This window comes from Coccidioides posadasii, chromosome 1 (assembly GCF_018416015.2).
Source record: "Coccidioides posadasii str. Silveira chromosome 1, complete sequence".
Lineage (NCBI taxonomy): Eukaryota > Fungi > Ascomycota > Eurotiomycetes > Onygenales > Onygenaceae > Coccidioides > Coccidioides posadasii.
In genome coordinates this window covers 6,963,125-6,980,307 of record NC_089407.1, presented here as the reverse complement: position 1 = coordinate 6,980,307, position 17,183 = coordinate 6,963,125, and the positions used below count along the sequence as shown (strand labels likewise).

Below are 17,183 nucleotides of genomic sequence, written 5' to 3'. Positions count from 1 at the left end.
TCATAATGGAAGATTTCCTTGAGATGGACGTGTAGCTGGGAGGGTGTTAGTCAGATATATCTCTCGCAACATCCACCAGTCGTAATTTTCGCGAGTCTCTTGGATGGAATTGCGCCACTTTGGCTTTGACAAGGAACCTTGATACAGCAGAATCCTTTTCAAGCTCGATATAGGATGAAGTTGATGCTGCATCCAATAGCCTGTCAATCAAGGCGTGAAACTCCGCTGCCGAAGCATCCCTTCTATTGTTGACAGTCGAAGCTGGCCCCTCAACACCGCTAGCTCGACGGCGAACAAGGTCATCAATCCGCTGCTGCCTCGAATCCGCATCATCTACATGCTTTGTTTTGGGCTTCTTCTCCTTGCCATGAGCTGTATACCCAGCTTCAAGTGTGCTGTCCGAGATATCGGCCTGGTCACCGACCACGGGTCCACCCAGATCTTCAGCTGCCAACATGGAAGCAAGGTGCTCGTCAACAAAACTCTTCAATGCAACCTTTAACTCGGCCGTCCTTCTGTCGAGCTCTGCTTCTCTGTTTCGCTCCTTCTGAATGAGCTCCTTGGCGAGTTGTGAAGGTTTCTTCTTCTTCCTCGCTTCTTGTTGTTGCTGGGTTTGCACGGCCTCCAACCTTCTTCGCAATTCTGCTGTAATCATTCGCGCATCCCGGAGATTTGCTTCTTCCGTGTTCAATCGCTCGCGGTTCGCGACGAGATCTTGCGTGACGGCCGAGATGCTGGCTTTGAGCTCTCGAATCAATCGGATGGAATCCCGGAACACCAAAAGGCCAGTGAGAGGGGAGCCAGGTGCGGGCAGCTCTGGTTGTTTGGCAGTGAGAGATCGGTAGGCAGCAGCAGCTCGACGAGTTTGCGCAAGGCGGGTCGCGGGGTCTAGATCTGGTCGAGGGAGATCGAGAGGACTCCTTGCTCGCAGCTGCGTGGTCTGTTAGAAGTCCACTCAGTTACAAAGAACCAATTTCGCATACTCTATTCAGTGTAGATTCTTGTCTTTCAGCCTGCTCCTGTAGACTCTTCAGGGTTGCATCGAGCTCCTTTCCATAGTTACCGGGGTGACTTGCGCCAGTGAACTCTTGCTCGCGTTGCGTCTCAAATTCATTGCAACGTTTGGCAAAGTCCTGGATCTTCTGCACAACCTCTGCCGGCAAGCTCATCTTGTCGAGTTAGAGACCCCCGCGCGCGATAGCCCCCGAAGCATCCTCCCACCTGTCCGTGTGCTTCCTTCTCCCGCTCTCGGCGGCGAATCGGTACCAGCCACCCGGTTGATTTCACGTGATCTTGGGCTAGGCCTGATGCGGCTAATGCACGGTCGCTAAAGAGTGCGCTAGCGGCAGAATGTTTCCACCTTCCTCGCCTTCTCCAGCTTTCTCTCAACCTCGCAACACGATATCAAGCGTCATCGCCATCAGTCTCGTCTTCTTGCCAGCCAGAGCACATCAACGCCGTCCCTCAGCCTGTTCTTGCTGGTTTCTCGTCATCCTCCCCATGAATGAGTACGATTACTTTGAACATCTCGCTTTGACTCTTCTATTCCCAACTTGTTCAGCGACCTCTTGCTTTTTGCCCCTTTTGTGACCAGCTGGTTATTCGATCCTCTGCTTCGAAGGAGCTCGATTGCTGGAATATAGGTACAAGGCAGGCTTTGGAGGCATCATAAGGACCCTTTTGCGTTTTAGCATCCCTTCTAACACTTGTCAATCTGCCAACACTACCTACCCACCTTCTTCCTTCGCCCGCCGCTTTCACCGTTCATCCAGTCCGCTTTTCACCTCAACACTCTCCGTGACCTCTGAAGAGATCATCTATTTCCCGCAGCCCTGTGCTCAGCACAGTCACCTTTAACCAAGCATCTCCTTTTACTCGCCGGTTTTACACTCGGCAAGCATTCCTTTTACTCAGCCCAGCACTCCGCCTTTTCACACAGCACCAGCACCAACTTCCTCTCCAGCCGACCACCTGCACCAGCAAGTTTTCCTTGAGAACTCCTGGTGTACATAAGCGATACAGAAAGGAAAAAAAAAAAAAAAGAAAAAAAAAAATAGGAAGAAAGACATTCAGTCCTCCATCGACTCTTTTTTTTTCTTTTCTCTCAGCGTAGGTGCAACCTAGCAGAACCGTTTATCCCAACATCCAACATGTCGGCTTCGCCAACCTCCGCCGTCGCATCTACGAAGCGACCTCTCGAGGACCCATCCTCGCCTTCTGGTCCAACCGATCAGCCGGATGCCAAACGTCAGGCATTAGATAAAGTAGTTAAAGGTGACGAGCAGGAGGTCAAAGGGGACCAGGATAACACGAAGATCGAGGAAAATAATAAAGTCGAGCCTACCGCCGAAACCGATGGCGCAGCCCAGAACAACGTCCAGGATGGTCAAGGTGATCTAGTGGTTCCTGATGCCCCTAACAATGGAAAGTCTTCCCCAACTGCTCCTTTGGAGACTCAACCTATTCAGTCTACAGCCTCACACAATGACCGTGCAACCTCCCAAGCACCTGGTCAATCCCACGGAACACAGGATGAAACCGGGTTTATTCACATCCGTGCTGTTATTTCAAGTGCTGAAGCTGCCACCTGCATTGGTAAAGGTGGAGAAAATGTTTCTCAGATTCGCCGTCTCTCTGGTGCTAAATGTACCGTCAGCGATTACACCCGTGGTGCAGTCGAGAGAATCCTGACTGTTAGCGGTCCTCAAGATGCAGTTGCAAAGGTAAATTCACCAGTGGATAGCCCGGCTACAGCATGTTGAGTTGGTGACTAACATTCCTTGACTAGGCGTTTGGGTTGATTATTCGTACATTGAACAATGAACCTCTGGATTCGCCATCTACAGCTCAGTCCAAGACCTATCCCCTTCGCCTGCTTATTCCCCATATCCTCATTGGCTCAATCATCGGCAAGTCTGGCGTTCGCATCCGCGAAATTCAAGAGCACTCTGGTGCACGCCTCAATGCCTCAGATTCCTGCCTTCCCTTATCCACTGAACGATCCCTTGTTATCCTTGGTGTTGCTGACGCCGTTCACATTGCCACCTACTACGTTGCCGCCACTTTGGTTGAGCAGCTGACAGAAAGGTTCGGTGGACCTGCGGCCTCAGCATATGCAACCCGAAGTGGTGGTCCCGCAGGTGTTGTTCCCGGTGGCATGCAAGTAGTTCCCTATGTTCCGCAACCCGCTGGTGGACAATATGGCCATCCAGACAGCTTCAAGCGACACCATCCCCAGGCCAATCGCGCGATGTCTACCGGCTATGGAGTGCCATATATGCATGGACCTGGTCCAAGTCCGCACGGTATGCAGCAGCCTATTCATTATAACGCCTCCCCCCGCCAAGGCTACACTGGGGCTGGACCGCATCAGCCCGCTCCCTACGGAGCTCCTCAACCTCCTCACAGTCATGGAACGCCGGCTCAACCAATGGGAGCTCCTGTTGCTGGCGGCCCATTGACCCAGCAAATTTTCATTCCCAACGACATGGTTGGTGCTATCATCGGAAAGGGAGGTGCCAAGATCAATGAAATCCGCCACCTTAGCGGGAGCGTCATCAAGATTAATGAGCCCCAGGACAATAGCAATGAGCGTCTGGTGACCATCACTGGAACCCAGGAGTGCAACCAAATGGCCCTCTACATGCTCTACTCGAGACTTGGTGAGTCAAAGAAAGGTCATGTTCCATGAAAGCCCCGATATGTCTAATGACTTTTACTTGACAGAGAGCGAGAAACATCGCATTTAATGGTATGATTCACATGGTCCTGGATTCAAAATGCTCTCAGCGGAGCTTGAATTCATCACAAGCCATCAGCCATGTAATTCTTAATATTTTTATGCCCTTTGCTCATTATCCACTTTTTTTATTTCCATCAAAATTGATGTTCACATTCCAAATTATTTTCTCTTTCTACTGGGCTGTACTTTATCACACAAATGGTATGGTCTATCTCCGAATTCTGTCTCTCCCGTGTTTTTTTACCCCTTGTTCAGTCAAGCAATGTGGTTTCCAGCACTTGTAAACTGCCAACCTTGTATTATTATTATTATTATTATTATTCCGGGCGACAGCATCACTTCGAAGACAGCATCCCATTCATGTGCATTTTCGGATTCACATACCCTATGACATTCATGCCCCAAAAATCTAGTGATTCTTAGGACTTGCTCCCGACAGTGTTTGCCCAACATCTCCGATCACCTTGAAAAGCTGTTCAACTTGATCTCTGGGTAGAATTCAGACCACAACACTATCTGCTCACATAACGGGCTGCAACTTGACATGCCTCATCTGCAGAATGTTGATAGGGGGTAACATCTTCTCCCTTATTGGCGCAATGGATCTGCCAAACTCTGCTGCTTTTCTTGCCATTTCGTGCTGTTCCTTACTCTCCCATTCGACGACAAAGACTACCAGTTGTGCTTTTCCGGACTCACTTCCCTGATGCGGAACGCTGCCTGGTCGCTCGACCCAGCCCATTAAAAAGGCGCTTGGGGGCTCGGACTCTCTCAGTTGGAGACATATGGAGCGGAAGTTGATCAGATTATTGTTTAAGGAGGTCCTTTCGGGCGGGCTGAGATCTTGTGGGAATGCAAGGACAGCCAATTCGATGACTGAAGCATTGGTGAAGAGGCCGTTTGGCGGCGGAGTGAGGGTGGTGTGGAGAGCAATTGGAGTGGTATCTGGTTCGATAATGGGAGCGAGCAGAGAAAGGGGAACGCAGCCGGTTGTGTCATTCCATTCTATGTTGTTTTTCTCGCGTTTTCGCGCGTTGTTTTTTAGTAGGTTATGGGCAAAGCGGAGGCGTGTCTCTCGAGCTCCTGAGGAGAAGAGGAGGTCTTACCGATAATCCAAACAATATTGTTCTCATTCTCGATCGTTCGACCCCAGAATGAACTTAGATATCCACAGCTTTGTTTGACGGTGTTTAATGCGCTGAGGAACAATCTGCCATCATCATTTTCGCGGTCTTCTGGCTTGACATCTGACTTTAATGTGAAATAGATGAATTCCGTGACTATATTCGATGGGGTCATTGTCGCCACAAAATTGAAGCCTCTTGGTTCCACCCTTTTTGCAAATGCTACAAGCTGTACGGAGTATGGAGTACCCTGAGGATTTTAAAGGGGGCGACGATCTGCAGGCCTGCACCATTTAATAGAGCTTCGAGTGATCGCCGGAGTGGAGTGACCGGGAGCTGGCACAGCCAGAGCGGATCGATCAGCATGACGTCATCCCACGTGTTTGTTGTGTGGGAAAACACGTGCCCGAATTCTATATGTATTCAGCACAGAGTACGCTAGTCCTTAACAGGTTAGGGAGCAGAATGGCCTGTGCTTTCGCCTTCGAGGGCTTGGCATGTTGTCATACCCTGAACAGCAATATTTCAGTGTGCACACAATGGAAATGTTGATATCTGCAGACATTTCTGTGGAAAAGGGAAAAAAGCGGAAAAAGCAAAGAGAAGGGCATCTCAAAAGACAGAGATGTCTACCCTCTCCTCTTTGGTTAAAAAAAAGCCAGAATTACACATCGAAATCACACATTGCTTAGGGGAGCACCAAGAAATACGACTTCCAGCGGAATGAAAAAATTTTGCTCAGAGGGAGGTGCCATATATATATATTGGGGCCGATAAGGTCCATCAATCACTTACGGGAATGAGAAGGGTATCCTAGCACCTTGGGATTATCGCAATTTCATCCTAGGTACAGTTCCAGAGGTAAATCGTGGTACATCTGGTAGTCCAAGTCAACACTCCATTCCAAAACGAAGCACTTAACGAGAGCGACGACAGCCATTGGACTGAGAACAGGAGAACTCTCGACAGGGTCGTCATATCTCCAAAAGGTCGTCTCATCAAGTTCTGCAGTTGTGCCATCCCACAGGATCATCGCTATATCTGTAACAATTCTGACCACATCACCGGAGTTCCCGCTACCAGCTGCAACAGCACTGGTAGCCATATGTGCCATATCCCGTCTGATGAACTGGGCATCCCACCCTCGAGCAACCAATTTCTCCGGCCATCTATCCACCGCGGAGCGAAGGGTTTCAGCTAACTGATCTCGATATCGATCCATTCTCGGTTTAGCAAATGCAACAAGGATATCGCGCATGCCCCGATGAATCGACCAGGAGAGAGAGGACCAAGGGAGACAATCGAGGGCTCGATTGAGAGCTCTAGCCTCCTCTTCAGGGACAAATAAATCAACAACATGATTATTGCCTTCACTGCTAGGCAGGTCGAGCCTAATCATGTTGCTTATTATGTCACTATCACCTAACGGCTTCATCGAGAGAAAGTCCACCTCATTCACGTTGCCTCCTATCATATTGTAGAGATGTCTGCCGCCATGCGCACCGCCAAATCCTCTAACCGCGTACTTCAGAATCCATTGCCCGGACGACTTTCGTCCTGGAAAGGCACATTTGAAAGAGGTAGGTCCTGATGAATACACCACTCCGGCGAGCATTTGCAGACACCTATCTACTCTGCTTTGAAACTTCATGGGATAAACATCCCTCGAGTGTGCATGCGAATCGTGAGCAGCAAATTTGACATGTGCAATGTCTCCAAGGGGCCATTCCACAAGCCACTGTCCGCAGTAGGATGGGTATGCTGCGCGAAAGCCAGAAGCGCCGCTATGCCTGAATGCCGGTCGAGCATTGGTCACGCAGAAGAGCGCCATTAGGGTTGTGCGAGAAATGACTACGCATGAGGAGCGTCTGTGCTTGAGAAGAGGCCGTAAAGGAAGGTCGTCCCATGTGCCCTTCGAAACGTCCACCAGTGATTCACGGATGATGGTCGTTATGTGCTTCATATCTCCAGTGTGCTCTTTGGAGGGCTGAATGAAGTATGATCCGCTTTCGTACTCCTGGCTTGGAGGAGAGTGTATGACTGCAAGTATCACTGACCAGCCAGCCTTCCCAGCTGGCTGTGTCAGTGGTAAGCGACTGATGTGTACCGTCTTCCGACCGCAGAGCCCATGGGGCAGATTGGCAGCGATGACAGGGCCAACGGGAGGTGGTTTGAGAACGCGATACCATGGAATATGCGGCTGATGGAGCATCCATCTGCCCAAATGCCGAAGGTCTCTCAAAGCACGGAAAGGATCTGCAGAATCGATGAGGCTCCCGAATTGGGTCACGATGGAGCCCAAGCCGATTACCGTTGCGGCCAGAGAAAGCCAGGAAGCAACTGTTTGTGAAATATCCATAATCTAAGCAAACTGACCAACTACTCCGTAGGAATCCAGTGAATAGATGTTGCAGGCGACCACGCAAAACAAGCACAGCTGGTTGTGTCTTGTGATGCCTTCTCTTTTACTTCTTTTCTTTTTCTTTTTTTTGTTGTGGAAGGGCTGGTAGTTTTCACTTTCACTTTTGGGTCATGATTAGTTAAAAAAGAAACATGAGCTCCTTGCCAGCCACGCTAGCCATTTATCGCGAGAGCTGTGGTGGCCCCGCGCTGGCTTCGATGACCGGGGTGGCTAACCTTGCTATTGGACGAGTGCGGGGTGTGACATCGACTGCATTGCATGGTGTCCGTGCCCTGGTGGCCTCAGGCTTTCACCATGTCTCTCCTCGTTCCCTGACCGAGGCTTGCTGTTCGGGGGGAATTGATGGTTCGGTGGGGGGCCAGTTGGATAACTCGTAGCCAGCTTACAGGAGGTCAGTCACTCACCAGAACATTTGTCCTGTAGTTATGATAAAAGATTAGTGATCAAATGTCTCTCAAGTCTCACTCGTTGCACTGGCTAAGTTCTATACCTAAAATAAGTCTGAGAAACTAGTAAGTTAACTAATTCTGAAATATACTCTGATTACATAGGGTATATCCCTCAAAATCTTCCACATCTATCTCACGGAGGTATGTCCTTTCATTTACCGACGGTGATGGGCTAGCCACGGGATTGAGACATCGAAATGGACGTGCTAGCTGACAGATAAGTTGATATCGTGTTCATGGCATTGTGCTGGGAAACCTGTGCCAATTATGTTTCCGAAATATAGCAAGACTAGAAAATGATAGTCCAACTCTGCCAGCAGGGACAAATCTCCAGCCATAGTTAGCTCATGGTCTTGTTGGTGTGCGAAGAAAGGCTCAAGTTGCCAACGATACCCCGAGGCCCCAGGGTCGGCAAAATATTAGAAATGGTGCGTGAAATGGATGAAGCAGCCAACTAAGCAAAACGGGGGAGGAAGTGTCCACATCTTATGAGAGATTGAATGGTATACGGAAGTGTAGACCAAAAGTCTTTTCCAACGCTACCACTCCTCCTCTCTAGCCCGGTAATCAGTCCTTGAGAGTGTACGGCTCGAACAGTTAATCAAGAAACATCTACAAGTATCAAGCGATTCGGCCGGAGCTAGCCGTCGGGACTTTTGCTCGCCAACCCTGCTTGCACATTAACTAACTAGTCGGAATCTAACTCAAGGCTCCAATATTTCATATACGCATATCAAGCCAAAATGGAAGACAATACGAGCCGGCATTGTGCTTTAAACAAGCCCAGACCCCAGCTTGGGGCTCAAATTCTTACTGTGCTCCCCTGGCGTGTAGAGAAAGCGATCGATTTCGTCGGTATACAGTGAAGAGTGATACTGATAATTTTCCTTTCAAATGCCTATCCGTCTCGCTCGATATTCCGATACTCCTACCATAGGATCCATCTTTGCAGCTGGATTTTACGATGAAGAAGTAGTGGGAGTCATTCTTCATCCATATAGGGACCAGTTCCCGCAAGACTTCGTGGCGCATTGGTACCATCGATGTCGAGAAAGGTTCTGGGACCATTCCATGGTGTACTTGGTGAGCTATGAGACGGATCCAGCCTCAGGAAAGGAGGTTCTGACGGGGGCGGCGGAATGGAAACGTCAAGGTCTGGGATGGGAGAAGGTATGGGGCTTATGGGGATGGTGGGATCCAAGTACGTCTTCGTCGCGCTTCCTCTGACACGATCTGTTAACCCTACTGACTGTCCGTCTCTCAGGGCGTCTCATCAGGCCCGTTTTCGCCTTCATGAATTTCCTTGCCAATACCTTCTTCCCCAACCGCGCCGCCGCAAAGCCCCCGAACATGACTCCTACGACTTTCGCACCGACGACCATCCCCTTTGTCAACCACATCCTCTCTTTCCCTTCTTATCGTAATAACTGCTGGGCTTTGTCTTGCCTTGCTGTGCTTCCGCAGTATCAGAATCGCGGCTATGGGCGAGAACTGGCTGCCTGGGGGGTTGCGAAAGCGAAGAAAGAAGGCATCCTTGCTAGTGTGGTGGCTTCAAAGGGAAAAGAACGCTTCTATCAACGCTGCGGTTTCTCGGAGCTGGTGGGATGGTTAACGGACGGAAAAGAGAATCCTCTGAAGAAGTTGGGCGTCCAAGGCGGTGCCATTCTCTTCACACCACCCAGCCCTGGGTTAGAGGAGGAATAAATAACTGACAGCTAGCATGGTGCCGACAACCTGGGACGAGGCCTGAAGTTCAGGGTGAATCATCATCTTTCGAGTGCCATTTTCTCGGCATATCTTGCGTGCTGCATGGTTTTGTTTTTAATCGCTAAATATCTGTTCGCATACAAATTTAGTAAATCAAATCTGCACTCGAATATATATATGCGTTGTAATTGAACTTTGTAGTCGATAACTCTACGGAGTACACTGGCCCCTGAGACACTTGGTTCTCTAAAACTCAAATCTCCCAAACCACTAAAACCCAAGCAGCGAACATGAACCTCCGAGAGAGAGCCGGTTCATCTCGGGCAAGCAATGTCTGGATAGTAGCGTTGGACCTCGTACTCAGGTACGTGCGTTGTACACTATACAACGATGGCTTCGCTTTTGGTTCTCCTGTCCCTTCTAAGCCTCCTAGCCCTTGTTGTCCCCATTCCTCGGTCGACGGTTTTTCCTATCCTCACTCATGCCGTCGCGTTCTCGATCCCAATATTATTCAGGCAATGCTCAAGAAGGCGACAAAGGCGCGCGGCGAGCAGAGCCACCACCGGCAGCGGTGAGTATGGCACCGAAACCACCGGACTGTATGGCCTGGACCATGCTGTTCTCAATGCTCGGTTGAAATTTCCGCCGGACAAGATGTGGATGAATATGGGCTATTGGAGGGTTAGTTGCATAGTTTCGTCTTTCGTTCTTTTTGCCTTTTTTTTCTCCTCTACGTAGGATAAGAGTTGCTTGATATAATACATCGAAGTTTACCTTACGGAGGAGTTGATTGTTTTCCTTGTGTTACTTTTTATTTCCCCGATGCTGTGGTTTGTGAAACATACGCCAAAAGAAAGTACTTGATAACTTGTCCGGCTAGAAAATAGCTTGCTGTCCGCACGGCTGATCAACTATTGGCAGCCGGGACAATTTCAACAGCGGAAGGAGAAAGTATTTCATCCAAGTAAGAGGGCAAAGAGGTGCTCTTGATACTGGCATCGCTTTTATGATTCATTTAATTTTGATGCTATCAACGCACGCGAATGATGCTCAAACTAACGTAGCCTGTGCATAACCAGGACGCGACAGAGTTGCCAGAAGCATGCGAAGCCCTGGTAGAACGAATACTCCAATCTGCAGGGCTTCTGAACCAGATGCGGGAAAACTATGAATTGCCCGGCCGTAAGAATTCGGGCTTGGTGAAGAGAGTATTGCTTGACCTTGGATTCGGATGCGGCGAGCAGACATTATATTTGATGAACAGGACTTTTACAGGGACTGTTGATACGAAAGGAGATCGGCAGGAGAATATGCCTGCTTCATTATTCCAGCGTTACGTGGGTATCACGCTGGATAAAACACAATATGAGTTTGCAAATTCCAGAGTAACAGCATCCAGGCATCACGACGGGGAGAATGGGAGGTGCTCAAACCAGACCCGGCCGCATGGTCCAGAAACCGTCCAGCTGTTTTGCGGGGACGCCGCAAATCCGTCCTCATGGTCTAGCGAATTACGACAAGCCATAGATATCGCTTTTGCGCAAGAAAAGGAGCAACATGGCAATCATCCAATCAATACCGAACGATATGTGCTCGCTCTCGACACTGCGTACCATTTTAGACCATCCCGTCGCGATATTTTCCGGTATACTCACTCGGTGCTCCATGCTCACTTTCTTGCATTCGACATCTTCCTCGCAGCACCTTCATCTCGCCTAAGATCAGTCTTGAATAATTTGCTTTTGCGGTTACTTACGCCTTCTCTCTCAGCTCCATTTTCTAATTTCGTTACGCCAACCACATACAAATCACAGTTGCGGGACGCAGGTTATGCTGAAGAGAACATTATGATAGAGGATATCACAGAACATGTGTTCCCTGGCCTGGCAGACTTTTTGGAGCGAAAAGATCAGCAATTAATTTCATTTGGGCTCTCCGGGTTTTCCAAGTGGAGAATCTCGGGGTGGCTATTTAGATGGCTGTCTTCTGGGGGTATACTTAGAGCAGGAATTGTGGTTGCGAAATGGGCTGGTAAAACACAGGACTAATCATGGATAAGATGGATAAATCGGTTCTGTTGTCGCCTCGCTAGAACCGAAGGTGGTAAAAGAGGGATTCATGGACGGAGGAAGAATGTTGAAATCACCGTTGGTATCTGCTGGGAAGAGTTTGTCCCATTCGCCCTGGGTAAATTATATTAGTATCTTGCGCTGTAAGAGTAGTTGTGAAAGTTTTGTGTGTAAGAATCTTGGTCCTCAGGATACCGACATAGGGCGGCGATTGCGATAGCAAGCTCAAGTGCGAATAAGCGCACAGATGCTTGCTGCAATTAGTGGTATCATTCGTTACAACGCTACTTACCCAGTCAATATCAATTGCTGCAGTAGGTTTTCCGCTGGCTGTCTGTGGAAATAGAGGAGCGGCATCTGGTACACCATTGTTTTCGATCGACGAAGCAGCTCCGGCTGTCCCCAGTCCTGTTTCAGAGACAAACCACAAGTTGGAACTACTTGAATCCTCAGACCCAACTCGGTCAGAATCATGACTCGCCGCTCTCACAGGCTGCCTGGGCAGTGAAGAGTGTTGTTGCATAGCGCCCGGTATCAAGAAAGAAGGCTCGATGAGCGGCTGGGCAAGAGGTGGTGATAACATTGGCACCCGCTGACCGTAAGTATCCGACTGCGGGAATGCCGGCTGGCTTTCAATGCTTTCATTTAAAGAAGAAAGATCCGCAGGCCTCTGACAATGTTGCTGCCTGGTAGTACCGGGCAATTCGCTCGAGAAAGCCACAGAGATATCATTACCTTGGGTTTGACGGGATGCCAACGATTTCGGTACTGCTCTCTGGAGAGGAGGCGGTTCTGTGTAGCTTCCAGAACTTTCTCGCTCTGAGAACAGAACCTTTGAATCAACCATGCTTCTTGGAATTTTCAGCTTTCTCATCTCCCGATATACAGTCATTCTATCGCGTAAAGCGGTCAAGATAAGACGAGCCTTTGCATCCCGCTGCTGAAATACATCCTGGGAGCCAGCTTCGTTAGCCAGGTCGGGCGCCAACGACGACGTCTCAAAAACATAGTCCAAGCACCGCCATATCCGATCGGCTTCTCGTCGCATTGGAGAAGCGAAAATCTCCATAAGAAGGAGCAATGCGACATGATATTGGTTTAAAGCACCATGATACCATGCCCAAACGCGTAAGTCTGGGGAAGTTTCAAGTTGGATCGAGTCTTCGAGCATTTGGGTACCGCTGCTGATGAGGATTTGATGCAATCGATCCGGCATGCGGATAGAAACACCGTTTGCGTAACGATGCAACACCGATATGTATGCGCGACACAGGAGAATAGATAGCATGAGCTGCGCAGCTCGGTGGATGGGCTTGGGATTGGGTACGAAAAGGAAAGGACCGTATTTGGCACAGGTGGCTTTTCGAAAAGCCTCGATTTTCGTAAGTACTTGAGTTAGACTGACTTGCCTCTTCTCAATTCGGATCCTATCGACAAGGAGGAGCCGACGCAGCTCGTTGCATTCAATCCGAATTCGCATATAGGTCATATCCGTCCATCGAGGGGCGTCTACAATGGAGTCTGTAGAAGCTGAGGAAATCTCGGAATCATCCATGTTGACTGGAAATTTGGTCGAAAAATCCTCTCGCCGGATTGAATGACGTGGTCCTTGTAGTAAGCTCGTTTGGATATCAAGGAAACACAGTTGGTACCAGATCATCCGTCGTACATGGCATTCCACCGGCCCAAGGCCATACTCTTCTGGGTCACGATGAAGTCCCATGCACTCAGCTAACCGTATGGCCGTCCCAACAAGGACGGAGTGGGCTCGAGAGATCTCTTCTCGACACATCGGAATCTAAAGGGTATAAGCTAAGCGCGCCAAAACAAACATGCTAAAGACAGGAGAAAGGGACGCTATACCAGGTACATCACCAATGCCTGAAGCGTCTGCACTTTGGTCGTTTTGAGGAAGTTGGCTTTGCTTAGGGCCATCTCGGTCCCCAGTTGAAAATTCTCGATAAGCCGCTTCTGGGGGACGCCAAATGTGCTTAAAATGATATCTTCTGACATGCTAACGACAGCACTGAACATCGCGGCGAAGACAAGCGCTTGGAGAGAGAATGCCGGCTCAATCCCGTTTGATACATTTATCCAGAAGTCATTGTACTGCTTTTCAAATGTTTGACGATGGGCAATTTTGGCAATAGGGTGCACCGCTTCCCAATACTGTTGTAGCAGCCTGTCGCCAGCCACTCTTGTCGGCAAAAAGTCTGCCAACATATACCGTTGGGGACCGTCAAAGAACATCGCAGAACTGGGAGCAACATATGAAGCGCTGGGTTCAAAATATGGGTTGTCTCCTACTGCCGACATCTCCTGCAGCAGCTGAGGATCTACTGATGGAGTTGGTGCGAATTTTTGGGGCGTATCAGACACATGCAGTGTCCCCAAAGCGGCCGAGAGCTAAATGGGAACAGAAGTGTCAGCAAGGCACTCTCCAGAGCTGGGTTTGAATCGGCCTATTTCAAACAATAACAAAATAAAAATAAAAATAAATCATTGTAGCAGTTTATAGAATCAACTGGTACGAACCTCATCAGCAATCATTGGCCTATAAAGTCCTCCAATCCTATCAGTCATCCTCATTCGTCCCAATTTGAAGCCTAGGTCTAGCGACTCGTCATCGGCATCATCATCGTATGCCGCATCCTGCACGGCCAACGGTGTAGGTTCCAAGTCCTTCTCATCATCCGGGACCGGGAGCCGACTATCGTCTTTCCCTATTACATCCACAATCCCGTCGGCTTGGCTGGGGCCATCGTGGCCTCTTTCCTGGATAGCGTCGCCAGACTCTTCCCGTCTAATCGCGACCCCCTGTCTCGCGGCTGCATCCCGCTCAAGACCACGCTCCAATGACCCGATCTTATTTTTGAGCTCCGTCAGCTTCATCCGCGACGCCGCATCCGTGGCCGGAGCCAGGAAGAGACAGTCGCGTTTGGACTTGGAGCAACTGGAGCACGGATGGAGTCTGTCGCATTTCAACTTCCGCCTTCTGCACTCGAGGCAGGAGGTTATCATCCGGTTGCGACGTCGGATTCTGGAGGGGTTTGAGGCTCGGGGTAAGGTCGCCGTGGGACTGGGCTCTCTAGGCGACGAGGGAGCTGCTCCATCGGTCCCAGCGCCTCCCCCAGTGGCGTCGGCTGGAAGAAGCAACGCAGCGGCTTGGTTAAACCTTGGAGTCCATATAGTAGGGAAGAGAGGGAGAGGCTGGTCGACGCCAGGGGTGGTGCCCTGCCCAGAGGAGGAGCACTGGGCTGGCAGGTTCGTGGAAGTTGGAGTATCCATCGGCCTCACAGGGTACAGGAAACGCTCCGCTTTAGGTATAACTAGTTAAATAGCCAATGATGGGTCAGCTTCTCCCAGCTAGCGCTTTAACGGGAGGCCGTGGATTCTGCGGTCCGCGTCAAGTCGAACTGGGCACGGAATCCATGCTGTACCCGTCACGAAAGTTGTCATCATAGACGGACTGGAAGGATGCAGAGAGGCGAGTCGACATCTCAGGCCGCTGGGGGTTCGAGAGCCAGGCTTGTGATTTGATGATGATGAATACGACTTTTAAACCTTTTCGGACACGTCCGTCACTCAATCGCTCCTTGACTGGATTGGTGTTGGACTCAGGCCGCTTTGTGCACAAACGCTGAAACAGCCGAGCAGCCAGAACATTTCTGGGCTCCAAGCCCAACAGTTCTATATTTCCTCAGCCGAACGGAGTGGCCCTGACTAAACGTCGACAGCGTCGGAGATTTGTCCTGCTGAACCAATCGGCTCATCTCAAGAGGCTGCCAGACGGTCGCGTCCCACGTGAAAAGTGACCGAGGTGCCATAGAAGTAAATAATAGTTCAAATAACCAGGGAGGCCCGAAGGGCCCCTGATGCTTTTGGATATCCCCATTTCTCACCGCTTCTAAATACAACTTGGCGTTTGAAGCCATGGATAAATCGGATAACGCCGCCGACGGCTCTTCCGCCGCCTACACGGACTTTGTTGTCGTTGGAGCCGGCATATCTGGCATCAACTTCGCCTATCGCATTCAAACAACATGTCCATCCCTCTCCTACACGATTCTTGAATCGCGCAATACGATAGGCGGCACCTGGGATCTCTTCAATTACCCCGGAATCCGTTCCGACTCGGATTTGTACACGTTCGGGTTTTCCTGGTATCCATGGACGGAAGACTGCGCAATTGCAGACGCTCCCAGCATCAGACGGTATCTGGAGAAGGCCACGCGAAGCGCAGACATCGATAGTCACATCCGTTTCCACCACAAGGTACTGTCGGCGAGCTGGAAGGATGAAAACGCAGACTGGAGACTGGAGGTAGAGCATGAAGGCATCATCAAGGTCCGTGTCGTATATTCTCATCCGACCCCCGGGGCGGGCGTGTGTGGACTGACTGGCGTGAAAAGCATTTTCGCTGCCGATATCTTATCTTCGGCACAGGATACTATGATTATGAGCATCCATTAGCCGCCGACATTCCCCAACTCGACCATTTCAAAGGCACCGTCGTCCACCCTCAATTTTGGCCCGCCGATTTAGACTACTCAGACCGAAAGATGGTGATCATTGGGTCCGGTGCTACGGCTGTTACTCTACTTCCGAATCTTGTCGAAAAGGCATCGCACGTAACTATGCTTCAGCGCAGCCCAAGCTACGTCTTAGCCGCAAATAATCGTTCTTCTCCTCTCTTGAAGCGACTGGTACCAAGAGCATTGCTTTTTCCTCTTCTAAGATCTTATTTTTTGGCAGTATCGTTTACGCTGTTCCAATTCTGCCAGGCCTTTCCCAATCTTGCAAAACGCCTCATAAGATCAGTGACCGAGAAGTGCTTACCTCCCAGCATTCCGCACGATCCTCACTTCAAGCCACACTATAAGCCTTGGGATCAGCGCCTCTGTCTTGCGCCAGACGGTGATTTCTTCGAAGGTCTCCGCTCAGGCAAGGCAAGCGTAGCTACCGGGACCATCAAGGGATTCACGGACAAAAGCATCATCCTGGAGAGCGGCGATACAATCGACGACGTCGACATTGTCGTCACCGCCACAGGTCTAAAACTACTTCTTGTCGGCAACATCAAAGTCACCGTAAACGGCCAGCCTCTCGATCCCTCGAAGAAATTCGTTTGGCGAAGCTGCATGCTGCAAGACGTTCCGAATTCTTGCTTGATAGTAGGATACACCAATGCATCCTGGACGCTAGGTGCGGACTCTACCGCCGTACTTTTTTGTCGCATTGTTCAGAAGATGCTCAAGACTCGTTCGACGAGCGTCCGGCCGTTTCTGAATACTTCAATGGAACCAGTGCCGCTTCTAAATCTCAGCAGCACGTACATAACCAAATTGGCCAATACCTTGCCCAAGGCTGGGAATAAGGGCCCGTGGAAACCAAGGATCAACTATTACGTGGATTATTGCATCTCGCGGTGGGGAAGTCTGAAGGATGGACTGGTCTTTTCTTGAAAATAGAAAGAAAAACACTTCATATAGCATACTAGGGGGTTAGGGAGCTCGTGTGGTAATGTGGTAGATTTTGATCTGACAGATATATGCATGCATGCATGTTGATTGCTAGATGCGCCTATATAATGATAATTTTTCAATCTCTTGATACTTTTCCATTTACTTTCTTCACAATCGCATCCATCTAAGCCCCAGTGGAAAAAGT

The 17,183-nt window shown here is 49.8% G+C and overlaps 8 protein-coding genes across 8 annotated transcripts; 4 read left to right on the top strand and 4 right to left on the bottom strand.

Annotated features, from left to right (window-relative positions):
- Positions 1-46: 46 nt before the first annotated feature.
- D8B26_002086 (uncharacterized protein) lies at positions 47-1,231 on the bottom strand (the record flags this gene model as incomplete). The annotated part of the gene is made up of 2 exons (XM_003066027.2): positions 984-1,231; positions 47-931 (listed from the first exon to the last, which is right to left on the bottom strand). Exons 1-2 carry the CDS (start codon positions 1,167-1,169, stop codon positions 47-49), a joined length of 1,071 nt encoding a protein of 356 aa, XP_003066073.1. The 5' UTR covers positions 1,170-1,231.
- Positions 1,232-1,394: 163 nt separating this feature from the next.
- Positions 1,395-3,898, top strand: D8B26_002085 (uncharacterized protein). The gene is made up of 3 exons (XM_003066026.2): positions 1,395-2,723; positions 2,789-3,662; positions 3,727-3,898. Exons 1-3 carry the CDS (start codon positions 2,151-2,153, stop codon positions 3,747-3,749), a joined length of 1,470 nt encoding a protein of 489 aa, XP_003066072.1. The 5' UTR covers positions 1,395-2,150; the 3' UTR covers positions 3,750-3,898.
- Positions 3,882-5,157, bottom strand: D8B26_002084 (uncharacterized protein). The gene is made up of 2 exons (XM_003066025.2): positions 4,849-5,157; positions 3,882-4,747 (listed from the first exon to the last, which is right to left on the bottom strand). The coding sequence occupies exons 1-2, from the start codon at positions 5,039-5,041 to the stop codon at positions 4,263-4,265; spliced, it is 678 nt and encodes a 225-aa protein (XP_003066071.1). The 5' UTR covers positions 5,042-5,157; the 3' UTR covers positions 3,882-4,262.
- A 262-nt stretch (positions 5,158-5,419) lies between these two features.
- On the bottom strand, positions 5,420-7,367 carry D8B26_002083 (uncharacterized protein). Its single transcript, XM_003066024.2, has one exon. It carries the CDS (start codon positions 7,223-7,225, stop codon positions 5,705-5,707), a length of 1,521 nt encoding a protein of 506 aa, XP_003066070.2. The 5' UTR covers positions 7,226-7,367; the 3' UTR covers positions 5,420-5,704.
- A 1,109-nt stretch (positions 7,368-8,476) lies between these two features.
- D8B26_002082 (uncharacterized protein) lies at positions 8,477-9,612 on the top strand. The gene is made up of 2 exons (XM_003066023.2): positions 8,477-8,938; positions 9,002-9,612. The coding sequence occupies exons 1-2, from the start codon at positions 8,632-8,634 to the stop codon at positions 9,439-9,441; spliced, it is 747 nt and encodes a 248-aa protein (XP_003066069.2). The 5' UTR covers positions 8,477-8,631; the 3' UTR covers positions 9,442-9,612.
- Positions 9,613-9,752: 140 nt separating this feature from the next.
- On the top strand, positions 9,753-11,492 carry D8B26_002081 (uncharacterized protein; the record flags this gene model as incomplete). Its single annotated transcript, XM_003066022.2, has 2 exons — positions 9,753-10,125; positions 10,524-11,492. Exons 1-2 carry the CDS (start codon positions 9,835-9,837, stop codon positions 11,490-11,492), a joined length of 1,260 nt encoding a protein of 419 aa, XP_003066068.2. The 5' UTR covers positions 9,753-9,834.
- Positions 11,051-14,958, bottom strand: D8B26_002080 (uncharacterized protein). The gene is made up of 4 exons (XM_003066021.2): positions 14,049-14,958; positions 13,377-13,919; positions 11,201-13,311; positions 11,051-11,148 (listed from the first exon to the last, which is right to left on the bottom strand). The coding sequence occupies exons 1-3, from the start codon at positions 14,799-14,801 to the stop codon at positions 11,587-11,589; spliced, it is 3,021 nt and encodes a 1,006-aa protein (XP_003066067.2). The 5' UTR covers positions 14,802-14,958; the 3' UTR covers positions 11,051-11,148; positions 11,201-11,586.
- Positions 14,959-15,446: 488 nt separating this feature from the next.
- On the top strand, positions 15,447-17,097 carry D8B26_002079 (uncharacterized protein; the record flags this gene model as incomplete). The annotated part of the gene is made up of 2 exons (XM_066123722.1): positions 15,447-15,860; positions 15,926-17,097. 2 exons carry the CDS (start codon positions 15,447-15,449, stop codon positions 16,976-16,978), a joined length of 1,467 nt encoding a protein of 488 aa, XP_065979797.1. The 3' UTR covers positions 16,979-17,097.
- Positions 17,098-17,183: the final 86 nt, after the last annotated feature.